The sequence below is a fragment of the Gigantopelta aegis genome, chromosome 12 (assembly GCF_016097555.1).
Source record: "Gigantopelta aegis isolate Gae_Host chromosome 12, Gae_host_genome, whole genome shotgun sequence".
Taxonomy (NCBI): Eukaryota; Metazoa; Mollusca; class Gastropoda; order Neomphalida; family Peltospiridae; genus Gigantopelta; species Gigantopelta aegis.
The window spans coordinates 51,153,311-51,169,844 of NC_054710.1; the positions used below are offsets into that span (position 1 = coordinate 51,153,311).

The window sequence follows — 16,534 nt, forward strand, 5'->3', positions numbered from 1 at the left end:
ATATATCGGACAGTAGATGTACGCTGTCATGGGCAACCAGGGTTTATCACGATAACAAAATTCCGAGAACTCGTCCAATATGCTGTCACTTGGCCTTATGTGTAGTGTTTTCGTTAGTATATTAATTCCGCGTCTTCCATTATATTTAAACGTCAATATAACAAAATTACTAACTTCAGATGAAAATGATGTTATTGTTACAATTTTGTTATTATTTCGTGCCACTGTAACTTTTAACATTGTAACTTTTAACAGCAATGAACGTGTGCCCACACATCCCAAGTAAGGTCCGGTCACTGACCGATCGCAGCAGTCACCAGCATGTGTACTGTGGTCTGCTTTTCTAGTTTGTTTGTTTGTTTGTTTGTTGTTGTTTTTTATACTAGAAAATGAACATTCCAATTGTTTGTTTGTTTGTTGTTTTTTGTTTTTGTTTTTTTTGTTGTTGTTTTTTTACAAGTTTTATTGCCAGCCCCTTGTTTATAATTAGAACAACACATGCCAAGGGTAAAACATGGATTGTGTACATATAAATAATAAAACAAAATAATATATACTACTTTAGGATACTGGCTTGCAAACCCCACCTCTACCCCACCCCCTCTCCATCTCCGCTTCTCTCTCTCTCTCTCTCTCTCTCTCTCTCTCTCTCTCTCTCTCTCTCTCTCTCTCTCTCTCTCTCTCTCTCTCTCTCTCTCTCTCTCTGTCTCTCTACATATCTAATCAATGTAGCTATCCATTTATCTTTCTCTCACGCAAAAACACATCAACACACTTTCATCCTTTTCCATTCTATGAACGACGTACATAAATATTTAAAATACGCACACGATATATATATATATATATATATATATATATATATATACATAAATATTTACATAAATATTTATAAAATACGCACACGATATATATATATATATATATATATATATATATATATATACATAAATATTTAAAATACGCACACGATATATATATATATATATATATATATATATAATATATATATATATATATATATATATATATATATATATATATATATATATATCGTGTGCGTATTTTATTTTTAAATATTTATATATATACACACACACATACATTATTAATGCGTGGATCGCTGGGAACAAGACGATGCACAAGGAAAGTTACAAAAATTAGGTCTGTTCAAAGAGGGAATAATACACTGACCACTTGGTGAATAATTTATTAAGATTGTTCTTACTAAGATAAATACATTTTTCTATTTTATATCTTTGTTTAGCTTCGTTTTGGAAGTGTATAATATTTAATTGGACCCTTTGCACTTTACATTTATATATAAAATATTTAGCTAATAATAGTAGCAGGTCAAACACATTATCTGTTTTAATATTATCTTTACATCGAAATATTACTAGCTCAAGTGAAAGCTTTAAATCACATATTACATGAGTTTGATAACCAATTTAAATAATCATTCCAAAATTTCTGAACAATTTTACATTCCCAAAATAAATGCACTATAGATTATTTTCCTTCATGACAAAACGTACACGTTTCACTGTCAATTAATTTTAATTTATATGCGAAACTATTAGTAGTTAATATTCTATGAAGTATTCTATATTGGAACCTTCTAAGTTTTATTTCTTGCGTGGTTACAAATGGTTTTAAATAAATAGTGTGCCAATTAAGGTCTGAAATAAAATAATTTTGCCATTTTGATATTGCAGAATTTGGCTTTTCAGAAGTTACAAGTGTGTAATAATATAGTTTTGAGCCATTTCTGATAGAACAAAGTTTTCGTTGAACAGGAGAATCATCTAAAGGAATATTTTTTTCTATTATATTCAGTTTCGTCTTCCTAAGGTAAGCCTTAAGTAAGTTAATAACTCCTTGATACTCTAAAAAAGATGCATTTAATTTGTATAAATTATTAAATGCGGTTAAAGTTAAAAAGTTGCCGTATTCATCAACAAGATCACAGATTTGAGATACACCTTTCCCTAGCCATTTATTTTTTTAAAAAAGATTTGCTGTTAATTTTTATATTGGAATTATAAAAAAAATTGGCTCTGATAAAAAGTCTTCAAAAGATGAAACATTAATTAATAACGAGAAGTCACGGAATGCAATGATACAGTCTTTCCAAAATAGATTTTTTTACATGTTTTATGCACAATTGGGGGAAATCATTACCAAATAGAGATATGTTACGGAGTTGTGGAAAACATACAACAATAATAGATTTCCATTTTGGATCTTTGGTTTCCAATTTTCGTAGCCATGTAATTTTCAAAGCTTTAGCATAGTTAAATATGTCTATCATTCCGAGACCTCCCTTTTTACACAAAGTTATTCTTTTTATCTTGTCTGGCTTTTGATTCCATACAAATTTAAATAACATCGTGTGCAATTCTTTCTGAAATGTTTCTGATGGATTTGGTAATGTTAGAAGTAGATAACTAAGCTTAGATATCAACAGAGATTTTATTATAGCTATTCTTCCAAGTGGTGTTAACAACATTCTCATCCATGTATTTATAATTTCTTTAATTCAAATAGTTTAGAATTATAATTAAGTTTGGTCATTTCATTCAAGTCGGTACTAAAAATAATTCCAAGTGCTTTAAATGAAGGAGGATTCCATTTTAGATTAAGATTTTGTAAATATCGTATTGGACTATTCCTAAGAGAGCCAATACAGATTACCTCTGATTTATCATAATTAATATTGAGTCCTGATATTTTGGAAAAAAATATTCAAGGTATTTATTGCTTCTTCAAAGGACGTTCTACTACCATCAAGTATAAAATCAGTATCATCGGCATACTGTGAAATTAGGTATTCTTTATTGTTTATTGAAATGCCTTTAATTTTCTTATTTGTACGTACAAGTCCTGCAAGAATTTCTACACAGAGAAGAAATATATAAGGAGATAATGGATCACCTTGCCTACAGCCTCTATATATTAAATGATGAAGACACATTTCCATTAACTATAACACTTGATTTTATATTTTGGTAAAAAAACAGAAATCCAGCGTTTAATATCTGTTCCAAATCCGAAAAAGTCAAGGGTTTTATGTATATATGACCATGAAATGGAGTCGAATGCTTTTTCAAAATCTACTCATAGAAATATTCCTGGAATATTATGCGATTCAGCATAATACAAAATATCATACAATATCCTTATATTGTCACCAATATAACGACCCGGCATGAAACCAGTTTGGTCTTCGTTAATAAGAAAATGAAGTACTTCTTTAATTTGTTCGGATATACACGCAGATGCTAATTTATAGACAACATTTAGAAGTGATATCGGTCGCCAGTTGCTAAGAAAACGTTTCGGTTTATCACCTTTAGGTATACAAGTTATTATTCCCAGTTTCTGAGTAACAGATAATTCACCACTGATAAAAGCATAATTAAGGGATCTGAGAACAAAATAGCCTGTCTTTCCAAAAACATTTGAAGAATTCTGCAGAAAAGCCGTCTGATCCTGGACTTTTGTTATTTTCTGTGCGCTTCAATGCATTTGATAATTCCTCATAGGTTAATAAACCTTCTACAGAATCAGCCTGTTCTTTACCTAATTTGTTTAAATCTTGATCTGAAATTAAATAATTTAGATTGGCGTCACTTATACTTTCTTTAGGAGAATAATGCTTTTGATAAAATTATTTTGTTTCGCTCATAATTTCTTTTTTATCTGTAATAATAGAACCATCGTTTTTTACAATAACTGTTATGGATTTACTAATAAAATTTCTATTTTCTAAGTTACAAAAGTAATTAGTAATGCGTTCACCCTCTTCTATCCATCTAGCTCTCGATCTGATGTATACACCTTCCATTGTTTTTTGACGCAAATGGTCTAAATCTTTTCGTTTTGAATTAATGTTTTCAAAGTCTAAATGATCGCTTTTTTCTAAGGATTCTATTTCTTCAATTAATTTTTCTTCCCGTTTACTATTTTCTTTTTTCAAATAAGATGAGTAGGAAATCGTCTTGCCTCGTATCTCCATAAGTAAAACTTCTAAAAATAATTGATCATTAATTTGAAAATAAATTTCCGTTAGGGGAATATTATCGATTGCTTCCAGATTGTAGACTAGTACAGCATACTGTCTCTTAACACTAGCAATTATGTTTTTTATTATTGTTAAGTAAGATTTATTTTTTAAAAGTTAGTTATTAAATTTCCAATAGGTATTATGTTTTATATTTTCAGTTAATTCGAACTTAAGACTTAGCATAGAATGATCGGTTCTATATCCATAATGTATATTAGAGTTTATTACAGAAGAATATAGTGAATTTGATATTAAGAAAAAATCTAATCGGGCCTGTTTCAATGGTGTGTTCCTCCTCCATGTATATTTACGAAGTTCGGGGTTATGGTCTCTCCAAATATCAACAAGATCTAGCTCACTAATCATCTCTAATACTGCTTCGCGTGCATTTGGGTTATTAATATTTACGTAGTTGAGTGTATATATGTGTGGGTTTAAAACCAGATTTCAGTCACCCCCGAGTAGATACTATGTATTATTAAGCAATTTCACTTGTAAAATTTGCTTGTAAAAATCCTGACTATCTGTATTTGGACCATATAGATTTACCAAAGTTAAACGTAGATTACAAATTGTTATATCTACAATGAGTAAATTTCCATTGTCATCTCTAAATATTGAATGTATTTTATATTCAAAATCATTATTTAACAATATTGCAACTCCGCGAGATTGGCTATTATTACAATTAAAAATGCATTCAAACCCCACTCTGCACGAATAAACAGTTCTTTTTCTTTTGTAAAATGGGTGTCTTGAAGAAAGTAAACTGAGAACCGTTTTGACCGTAAATAATTAAAGACATCTTTTCTCTTTTTAACTCCCGCAAGTCCGCAGCAGTTCATTGAACAAACTGTAAACGATATATCCATACTTAAGTATGCACACATAATATAGTAAAATACATAGCTTATATATGAAAGTATATATCATTCTGCGTACATCACAATACAGTTGATCATTTCAACACAAGTACGTCAACCACAAACTAGATTATAAATACATGTACATACTTCAAAAAAACAAAAAAATTCCTTAAAACGGTATTTACACAAAAACGTTCACTCTCAAACACGCTACCTTGCTCATGCACACCACAACACATAAACCTAATATATAGAGGTGCGATATTCTGACCCCAAACCACCGGAGTTACATAATTAATTCTAGTACAGGTTCGATCAAGATCCAAACGTAACAGGGTAGTAGTAATAATATTAATAGTTGTAGTAGTAGTAGTTATAATAGTGGTGATGATTACGACAGAGGTAATGGTGATGATGATGTAAATGCGACCGAAGAACTTAATATTTTATTAATTACACCAACAGAAAGAAGCAATGAAACACGAAAATAGTTGTAGCATATACTGACTGTAGCCTAAACCCCCCATTCACAGTATCAAAAATTTAGTTGTATTCTTAAATTAAAATTATCAGAAGCTAAGAACAAATACAAGTTATTACAAAGGAAACTGCGTTCATTTTACCTGATGCAAGAGGGAAATATGATTGGTACTCTCAGGAAAAACAACCCCAAAGCATTTTACAAGAAATTTAATAAATCTAAAAAAAGGCATAACTGTAACATAACAATAGACGAATTTGTTAAATACTTCAAAGACCTCGTTGGTCTAAGCAAGACGATAATACACAAGGAACGAACGACTGCACTGATCAAGACAATCAAGCCTTGTATGAAGAATTAGACAGTCGAATTACTGAACAAGAGATCCTATTTGCGTTAAGTAAAGTTAAACATAACAAAAGCCCCGGAATAGATGGTATATTATATGAGTTTTTCACGGAATGTAAAGATATAATGGTACCTATTCTCTGTAAACTTTTTAATGTTGTTTTAGATTCGGGTATCTTTCCAGAGAACTGGTGCAACGGCACTATTATCCCCATATTTAAAAAGGGTGATAAAAACGATGTAAACAATTATAGAGGTAATACTCTCATGAGCCACTTAGCAAAATTGTTTACCTCAATTTTAAACAATAGATTACTGAATGTGAGTTCAACCTACAATATAATATCTGATGCCCAGTTTGGCTTCAGGCCTGGTTTCAGCACAGTTGACGCTATTTTTGCTTTACATAGCCTTATAACTCTTACGCTTGGCAATAACAAGACTATATTGTGCCTTTATTGACTATAGTAAAGCATTTGATACTGTTGAACATAAGGCATTATGGCTAAACATTTATAAATTAGGATTAAATAGCAAGCTTGTAAATGTTGTAAAATCAATGTATGGTCAGATCAAATCATGTGTTAAATATCAGGGGAAAATATCTGAATCGTTCTGGTACAAATCTGGTCTAATTCAGGGAGAAGCCCTCTCGCCATTTTTATTTTCTTTATTTGTCAATGATTTAGAAATGGAACTGTTAATTACCACGGACTGTCTATACCAGTTAAATATGCTTCACCTCTGTCTTCTAATGTACGCCGATGATACAGTATTGTTCTCTGAAAGTGTACATGAATTGCAGAGTATGTTAGACACTTTGTATATATACACAATTGAGTGGAATTTAAAAGTAAATATTAATAAAAGTAAAATCATAGTATTCAGAAAAAGTGGAAATGTGAAACCTGAAGAAAAGTGGACCTATCACGAACAAACTTTAGAAATTGTCGATAGTTTTAACTACCTGGGGGTATGTCTTCATTATAATGGAAAATTTAACACCTCTCAGAAGGTAATATGCAACCAAGGTAGAAAAGCTATGGCTGCTTTATTTGCTAAAACTAGTAACTATGTTTTAAATGCATAAACCTTACTATCATTGTTTGATACATATATTAGTAGTATTTTAACTTATGGGTGTGAAGTGTGGGGTTTTAACAAAGCAAACAGCCACGAGATTCTACATTTGCAATTTTGTAAACGTATTTTAGGCGTGAAACGGAGCACTACTAATATGATGGTGTATTATGAATTAGGCCGATCACCTCTGTATATAAGTAGGAATATACGAATTGTAAAATATTGGATAAAGTTGTTGAATACAGATAACTGTATTTTAAAAGAGTGTTATACCGCCCTCTATGACGAGTGCATAAGAAAACCACGTGCCATCAACTGGGTTAGTCAAGTACGAGACCTCCTTCTCACTAATGGTTTTGGCGATATATGGTACAATCAAAATGTAGAAAATAGCAGAACAGTTTTATCATTATTCAAGCAGAGAATGACAGATCAATTTATTCAGGCTATGTTTGCTGTATTTAATAATTCTCCAAAGTGTCTCCTATACAAATTCATTGTTAATAATTTTTGTCTACAACCTTACCTTCAGAAACCTATCGCCCTGAAATATAAACGTATTTTGAGTAAATTTAGACTTTCTGCACATATTCTCTCCATAGAAACGGGCAGATACCATCATATCGATAGAAGCAATAGGATATGTAATCTCTGCAACATGAATATACTAGAAGACGAATATCACTTTGTTCTAGTTTGTCCGTTCTACTATACTATAAGAGATAAATATATTAAAACTTATTATTATTATAATTAACACAACTACTGTCCACCGAGAGTTAATTAAACTGTGTAAATACTTGATAACTGCTACCACACATAGAACAGACAACCTTGATTTATGAGTATGTTTTTATTTATGTATTTATTTTATTACTGTATTTTACTATCGACTGTGATAACTTTTAATAGGTCTATCCTGTAGACCTCACCATTTCCCGCAATGTGTACAATGTATTATGTTATTGTAAATATGTGTGTATGCCTATAAAATGTATATTTTTTGGCAAATAATAAACTACTTGAACTAAAAGGGTGCAAGCTGGTTCATCAGAAATAATTATATCACGATCTGAAGTACCTTATTTTTGTTTAGCACATACTTTTTGTGACAATAAAATTGATAAAGAAGACAAGATTGAAATGACTTGATTTTTTAAACGCAATTTTAAACATTAACTGCTTTAAAATATCGCACAATTCTGAAAAAACTTTGAAAATAATACTTGCCCTTTAGTAAATGCATATTATTTTATGTATTTCTATAAACTTGAAGTAAAAATATGTTAGCAAGTTATAAACTGGTAGACCTACCCCATCAACATGGTTTTCGTACAAAATTAAACCAAGCGAATTCCTTGAATTAATTCAATATGAGGCTGAAACACCGCTCACAAATGAAAAGTCCAATCATAGCAATATAGTGTGGTAGCCCTGTGGCAAAATTAACTATGACCTAAAAGAAATTGGTACACAAGGTTTGTTTGCTGTAACACTATCACAAAGGCCATCTCTACATATTGCAAAAGTTAGAAATGTGTGTGGCTCTGCACAATTGTTTAATATTGATTTGATGACGTCATTATGTAAACGGCTACCATTGATGTCCCAAACGGCAAAAACATTAATACGATACTTGCAGAACAATTTTTTTTTTTCAGTTGGGTACATGAAATAAAACATATTCCAATTAGTTAACGAAAAAATAAATCAACATGGATGTAAAACAAATCCTTTCTAGTAAACATGAGTATAACACCATCCAGTAAATAGGTAAGCAGTTTTGTTTCCAACTTCTAGCACGCGCGTTTCTTCAAATAACTGTCACGCCTGCTCGGTTCGTCATTTAATTTTTTTTTAAGCCACTACATGATAAAATACGTTTTTCAACTATGCGCAGTGAACGATCACTTTGATTAATATTTTTAAAAGGAAAATTTCAATTTCAGACAGGCAATACGTCCATAATAGTTGATAGTGTGTAAAATATAAATGTTCTAATCAAGTGATTCTTAGTTAAAACAGTTTATACACTCAGAATTATTTACAATTGTTCTGAATGTGCTAGGTTTACTATTCACTACAGTAGGTAGAGGCACTGATTTTCCGTATCAGATTTTTCCCTTTTCCGTTTCATAATGTTACAAATTCCGGGTTTTTCCGTTTCAGTATTAAACAGATTCTGTGTTTGTTTCTCTCTCTCACACACACACACACACACACACACACACACACACACACACACACCACAATTAATTGCTGGTATAAAATAAATAAATATGCAATGAGGCAAAACATGTCAGTAGTTTATATTTATTTTTGGTTTAAATTTAAACAAGAATACGCCACGACACAGACTTCGGACATTTTCAGTTTTCTTTACGATATGATCGGGAAAATAATTACAAATGATCACACTATAAACCACTTCCCTTGTATAATTTATTTTGAGCAAAGCCTGGCATACAATATGCAATTACTGCATTCTTTTCTGAGATCGGAAACATGCCTCAAATGTTAAAAAGTAATAAGCATAACATAATATATCTTTCACTTGAGTAAATATCGGACACTTTTAGCTCACAATGTTCGGGTTTTCCTGTTAAATCGCCGGGAATAAGTGAAGAAAACACGACTGGTAAAACGTCTAGATACTCTACATTAAACATACAAAGGTACTAGTGTCGTAGAGTAGCACAGGCAGATGTCGGTGTCCATAGTTTCTAGTTCGAAAAATAAATTTTAATTAATCAAATGCGCTATTTAAAGTTAAATAATGTTTTCGAAAAAAATCGGGAATTCCGTTTCAGATAGGTATTTCCGCGAAATCGAATATAATAATTGAACAAAACAAAAACATTCTAGGAATAGGGGGTATGGAAGTCATTAAAAATAAATGATTTGGCCTTGTTGAGCTGGCACGTGTGAGGTCATGTAACACCTAATGTTAATTCAGCTTCCATTTTAAGTCCGTTTCTACAAGCCATGTGGACCCGATATCGGTAATTTTAATGAATAAACAAAAACGACTTACTAAAATTAATAGTTTTAGGGGGTTGTAAAGTGTTTTATTTAGATACTTATTTGTATCTAAACTTTATTGTAAATTAAAACGTTCCCGAACTGTGAAGAAAAATCTCACAAATGAACCGACAAGCTTGTTTGTTCAAATAAACTAAGACGTCATGTGAGCCAGTTCGAGTGTGATGTACTAACACAATGAGCAGATCAGTATCTTCTCCAACCCTTGCAGTAACATTGCTTTTTGTACACTTTGACGATCTGTAAGTCATCATCAACTTTTGCATAAATGATTATGCATGTATTTTCCAAAGAACTGCCAAGGGCACAAATGAAACACTGCTTGAAATGCTCTTTTGTAGATCTGAGAATCATATCAGGCACAAAATGAACAGCATTTGCTTTCCATACCTTGGAACGCCTTAGGTGGATCATGTATTTTGTTGTGGGTCTTGGGATATATCCGCCAATCACAACAACAACTTTAGGATAGTATTCAATCGATGACGTAAGGAGCCTTCATCAATTGCTAACTGTACGTCATTTTGTACTGACGGACTGAGAGCGTTACCACTGACAAGAACAAGTTTCCAAAGCTCATTTGCCAGTGCTGCCTTATTTTATGTCATCAGAGATGGTATTGGCTGCAGTTCTGAAAAGTTGCAAAAGAAGTTGCTGGTCGACTGATTGTGGCCTGCCATCCACGTTACAGACATGCTTTTCCCCAGCGTCTGGACTTCCTTCTTTTTCAGGGTAATCTCTGCTGCTGTTTGGCTTTGAGACTTTTAAGACCGACTGTCTTTGCCGTGATAACGTTGACAAGTGAATTTTCGATAACACCAACAGCAAGTGTGGGACCGTCAGCAAATTGATTTCTTTCCCAAAGGTAGGATGTAATCACAATCATATCCTCTGTGTCCTTTGCCGTTTGTGTGTATCCCAACTATGTGCTGATCGCTCGTAAGTCGCCGATTTCCAGTGACTTCCTACATGACATTGTTTATATCAGCACATGCTGGCATGGAAAGCACTCACTTTGCATGTTGCGATTCGGTTATCCCTGTCCCTTGACTGAGGCCACCTGCTCTTTTACACCGCGCATCAGGGTCTGCTCAATAGTAAAGTCTGGTGAAATGCCATCCTAGTATATGTTGCTTCGTCTCACAACATGGTGTCCATCCGTGAAGCGTTTATCGACAACCTGGTTGGTTTTGTCAAGTTTGGTCATTTGTTCTTGCGGTCATCTGTTGCAAGAGCAGATAGTGGAGTTTCTGTATAAGTACTGTCCAGCGACAGCAATATATGGGAGTATCTTATGTACAGCTGACCGGTGAAGGAACCAGCCTCCAGAAAGCATTTTATTATATCAACCATAAACAGATACTGAAGCCATAGTTCACTAGTTCTTTCAGTCAGTGTCAGTTTCGTTTCATGCAGCTTTCTGCTGATCCTGGTGAGATGGTCATTGTTTTTCACAGAGCCATGTGACAGTTCACCTTTCAACAGTTTGTCGTGCATGGAAGAGTCTGAGATTACTTCAAGATCTTCCCTGTCCTCGAGTTCACTCGCTACACACAATTATATCCTTTTCAAATATGAGGGAACTCACGTTTGGGAACTGCTTTCAGTTCTACTTGACAGTCAGTCTCCTGGTCAGTGTTTTAGAGTATCGTCCTCTATTAGTTGGTATCACAGTCTTCCCATCCGCGTTGATGGTCTTTTCGCACAGTGCACACAGCTCCATGGTCTTTTAGAATTATATCCCTGAAAAACAAAATGTATGGTTAACATGTATACAGGTTAAATTTAACATGCATGTGTATACGTGGGCCTTCAACGACGCCCCATTATAACATTTTGTAACATTACGACCAACTCTTCTAAAGTGTGTGTGTGTGTGTGTGTGTGTGTGTGTGTGTGTGTGTGTGTGTGTGTGTGTGTTTATAATTATTATTAAATGACAGAGAAAAGAACAAATACTCTGCATTGACTTTATGAATAAAATAATTAGTACATTGGTCCAGTTTGTTTGGGGGGGGGGGGGTTTCATAACGTTAGTCAATTATTTGCAACACCCTGTACCTACCCCTTAACATTACGTAATTGTTGAACAGCCCATGTTCTTTTAAGAAATTAGTTCTTCAAAGGGAACAATCACACACTGAGTAACAAAATGAGTTTAGAACGTTTAGATCGTGCAAAAATTACTTATTAATAAAAAAGCAAATGATAATAACAATAATACTTTGACCAATTTGGTCAGCCACACATTTCCAGCTCACAAACCACGGTTAGTTTATTAATTATTATGCACATTCAGTTGCTCTATCATAAAGTAAAAATTTACGGATGGCACATGTACATTTTAAAAATATCTGAAATAAAATTTGAACATAATATTATCTCTGCATTTGTGACAAACACAAATATTCAGATAGGGTTGATGTCTGTACAATGGGGTTGGAGTTGTCGATTTACAAAGGGTGAAAATAATCTAAAAAGCTGCATTCCCATAGCAGAATGACGTCACTATTTGTATGACGTTACCTTTGCATATCCCAACAAATAATAATAGTCTAAGCCGCGTGACACTTTCACAATGCTGGAATTGTTTTGTTTGATGGTTATCAATGCATTCGCCTGTTTGAAGAAAATATAGTAAAATACTGTTTTTACCATGTACCAAAAATAGATCTAAACTGAAACTACAATACATGATATTTATTGTGTTGGAAGCTGAAACGACAGTGCCCGAATGTCTTGTCCTCGATCGTCAATAATAATAATGAAATAAAAATTTTAAAAATCGTCTGCAGTGGGTGTAAAATCCCGTAGACATGAACACAGGTAAACCATGCAAAACATAACGACATAAAGAACACTTACCAGTATTTTGACGAAAACAGCTTCATATCAAACAAGCACGCTCTCGAATTCTCATTAGAATCAGGTCAGCTTCCGGTAAAACAAACGGGAAATTGTATGGCGGTCGCGTGGTGTCACAGTAGCAAAATTCATTGTTTTTAAATCAAAATTGTATGATTATGCAGAGACTGATAATTCTAACTCTGGATATCACTAACCAATGGTCACTTTATCATATCCATACAAATATGTTTGTGTACCTTTTACTTTTACCCTATTGTTTTTGTTGTCTAGGCTAATATATCTTGCAACAGAAATTGACAGCCAATGAAAATATTTATTTTAGTGTATCCTGTATTGCAATAAATCATGTTCAAAAGACAGACTACAATGCTGATACATTTTCCGTTTGGTTCGCTCCTAAGTCAATGACGTCATGTGAAGAGAACGAAAAAAAGATTACATCATAATTTTACTTACTACAAGCATTTTCATTGAATATCGTAAGTAAGGAGAATAGATAAAAAATCTTTTTTATATTTGTGGGATTTCTTTACTAAAAAAACAACAACAATAAAATGTCTTACAGATACTCCTAATGGGTGTAGTATTAGAATAGGGATAATATCACTGTGTTTCGTTGTTAACTATAAGAATTCGTCTCGTCCCTAATCCAAAGTTTGTGCTAAATCCTTATAGTTAACAACGAAACACAGCGATATTATCCCCTAAATACATATTGTACATGGTTTACACCTTAACTACCTATTTTAATTACTTATTTTATTCAAGAAAAGAGATAAGGAGATTTAGTGATTAATAATATAGTAATAGTATTGTAGTTCTATGAAATATAACATTGTGACTTAGCTTGGTTAGCTTTTTATTAAATGGTTATGTTATATTTATAGAATAGCTAGTAGGAGAGGTTAAAGTCTATATTTTCTATCATATTAAATGATTATAATATCTAATGCACAGTATTTAATAAAGTAGCATAATAACTCAGTTATTATGAGATATTTAATTAGTATTTGTACATGTATGGATTTATGCATACTTAATTGACTTTATTTTATTATTAGGTGCCACAATCACGTAGGTGACAACAAGCATTATGCTTCTGTAAAGACCCGACCCACAGTCGGTAGGTAAACTATTTGTAGACAGGCTATGGTTTATTTAGCTTTGTATTTATGAAATATGTTATATGTTATGTTTATAGTGTTTCTTGAGAATAGAACATTCAATGTATTAAAAACAGTGTTATGTGTGTAATCAGTGATTCCTAAGTTATTTCATAATTTCTTAAATTTAATGATATAATGAATATGAATATGGAATTGGATAAGATGTTCGGTATTTATGCTCAAAAGGTCAGTGTGTTTACACTGGTTAGTATATCGGTTAATTCTGAATGTTAAGTGTGTAATTAATTTTATGACTTATTATAACTGACCCCTGCGTGTGCTGTAACCTCGCCGTGGTGCAGGGGTGTAACATTCTCTTTGAGAATGGCCAATACAGCACAAAATTGAAGTTTTGAGTAAAATTTAGTATCTGTAAAATTCTGTGATATTTGTGTTTTTGCACAGTTCTTTACACTGTTTTTGTTTGTCTTAAATTTTTATATTGATGTTGATCATCACTTTATTTATTTGCATTACCATAGTTTGACACCCAATTATAATAGCCGATGTATTTTTCGTGCTGGGGTGTCGTTAAACATTCATTCATTCATTATTATAACTGAAATGTCTATATATATGTGATTTTAAGTATTCCCTGTTTTGTTATGTCAGGGTCTTTGTGTGTATATATGTCTGTTATAGCTATATCCCACCCGATTGATGATCCAAGATAAACCCCAAATCCCTGCCGAGTTGTTCGTGTTTTTCTCTCATACAACACTTCGATAACACATATATGTTTACACAAATATTTTGATGTAAACAAAACAAATACTGTTAACAAAATTTTACACTTTATAATACAATGTATATAGGCCTAATTAATTTGCAGCAAACGAAATATTTAGTCAAACGGGCCCATGCGCAGGAAATTATGTAGAGGAAGTCTAGACTGGCTAGTGGTGTTTTTAGGGGAGAGGTCGGGTCGTGCGTCCCCTGAAATACATTGAAAAACCCCACCCAAACATGATATAGCACGTGGTGAAGGGGACTGTTCTGTTCGAAATCTTACATATAGTCTGTCCCATCCGCCTACAAAAATACAGTCATTTCTGTAAGGGTATTTGTCTGATTTCTTTTAATTGGTTTTAAAAAGATGTCAGCGATTCAGCTTTCCGGACTTTGATATTTAATAAAACTTGAAGCTCAACAGACACAACTGAATAGAATCGTTTTTCACCAACCTCTCATAACCTAATCTGGCATTTTTAAATCCCTCACTTGTGTAACATTTTGTAATATTGATGCCATTACATCTCTAAAACTATGTAATGCTCACACACACACACACACACACACACACACACACACACACACACACACACATTGATTTTCTGTTTGTATTTGTATTTGTTTCTTTGGTAATAATGTCAGTCTTTAAAAGGTTATACTTACTTGCAAATGGGGCTGTCAAATCCAATTCATTTGAAAAGAGACTTAACCCTTCCTGTACTTTCCAAGTACCAGCATTCACTGTTGCATCAAATGAAGGTATCTCAAGCGTTATTACATGTGAAGAGATTCTGGTGACAGTATGTCCACGTCCAGAACCACATAGTCCATTCACAACAGTCAGATCTTCACAAACTCCCTGTACAAGTGTACCCAAAACAAAAGCCACTCTTTGTGTTATATTCGTCATGTCATTTTCGTATTTCAGGATAAGTGGCTGACCAATCACTGCCATACTCTTTGTCAGTTTAAGAATACCAGCGCCTGCAAAATAACTACAATATTAGTACACAAATATATTCATTTTAAGTTAATTAATTTTATGGGACATTTCACATCACGTAAGTTATAGTTTGTAGACTGGAATGTCAAATAACAGAGCATTTTAGTCTCTTATTTTTGTTTTACATGTAGGATTTATTTATTTGTATTGCATATTGGTGGAAGAATGCTTAAATTGTTTGTTGAAGGCCAATTTCCTTTAGTGTCACACAAGTTACAGAATAGCAAATTCCGAATCATGACTATAGAAACTCCTGTGCAGTGTTAGAAGAAGTGTTTAAACATATATATTTATGCTAGATCATGAAGCCATATAGTTAATTTACTATTTATGCACGTTTGAAACAATGGTTTAATGCAGTTGAAATATTGTGTGCCTATTTGTACTGTGTCATCTGTGAAAACATTACTATTTTGTCTCATGTGTTGTCATTCTAGTTGGAATTAGTTATTTTGTAAAATTATTTATTTAATTTACTTAAAATGGTAACATATTGTAGAATGTGTGTTTAAAATCAATACACAGTACTAAAATTATGATTATCATAGTTTTTTTAGCACAAAGTCCAGAGGATATGTGCACATAAATGACCGAATTGTGCACTCTTTTTATAAAATCATGAGACTTTGCACACTCATACTAGACATCATAGAGATTTTAAAGATTGGAGGCATTCTCAATATGACCTGACATGCATTGGAGTGTTTTCTCTTTTATAGATACATTACCTGTCCTTACAAGTGCACCTCCACCTCCACGCGAGTGGTCTGGTCCGAACATCCCAACAGCCAATGGGATGGCCTAAAATTCTTCACTGTATGCTCCCTGTAGTTCTGGTCATGTGACTTCAACTTCCTTCTTTTCCATGAGCGCATC

The 16,534-nt window shown here is 32.8% G+C and overlaps 1 protein-coding gene across 1 annotated transcript in view; it reads right to left on the minus strand.

Moving 5' to 3' along the window:
* Positions 1-16,534, minus strand: part of LOC121386524 — a 49,993-nt gene that overhangs the window by 30,216 nt on the left and 3,243 nt on the right. The window contains exon 3 of the mRNA XM_041517460.1: positions 15,319-15,639. Coding sequence (XP_041373394.1) covers positions 15,319-15,639 — 321 coding nt within the window. The remainder of the gene's footprint in view (positions 1-15,318; positions 15,640-16,534) is intronic.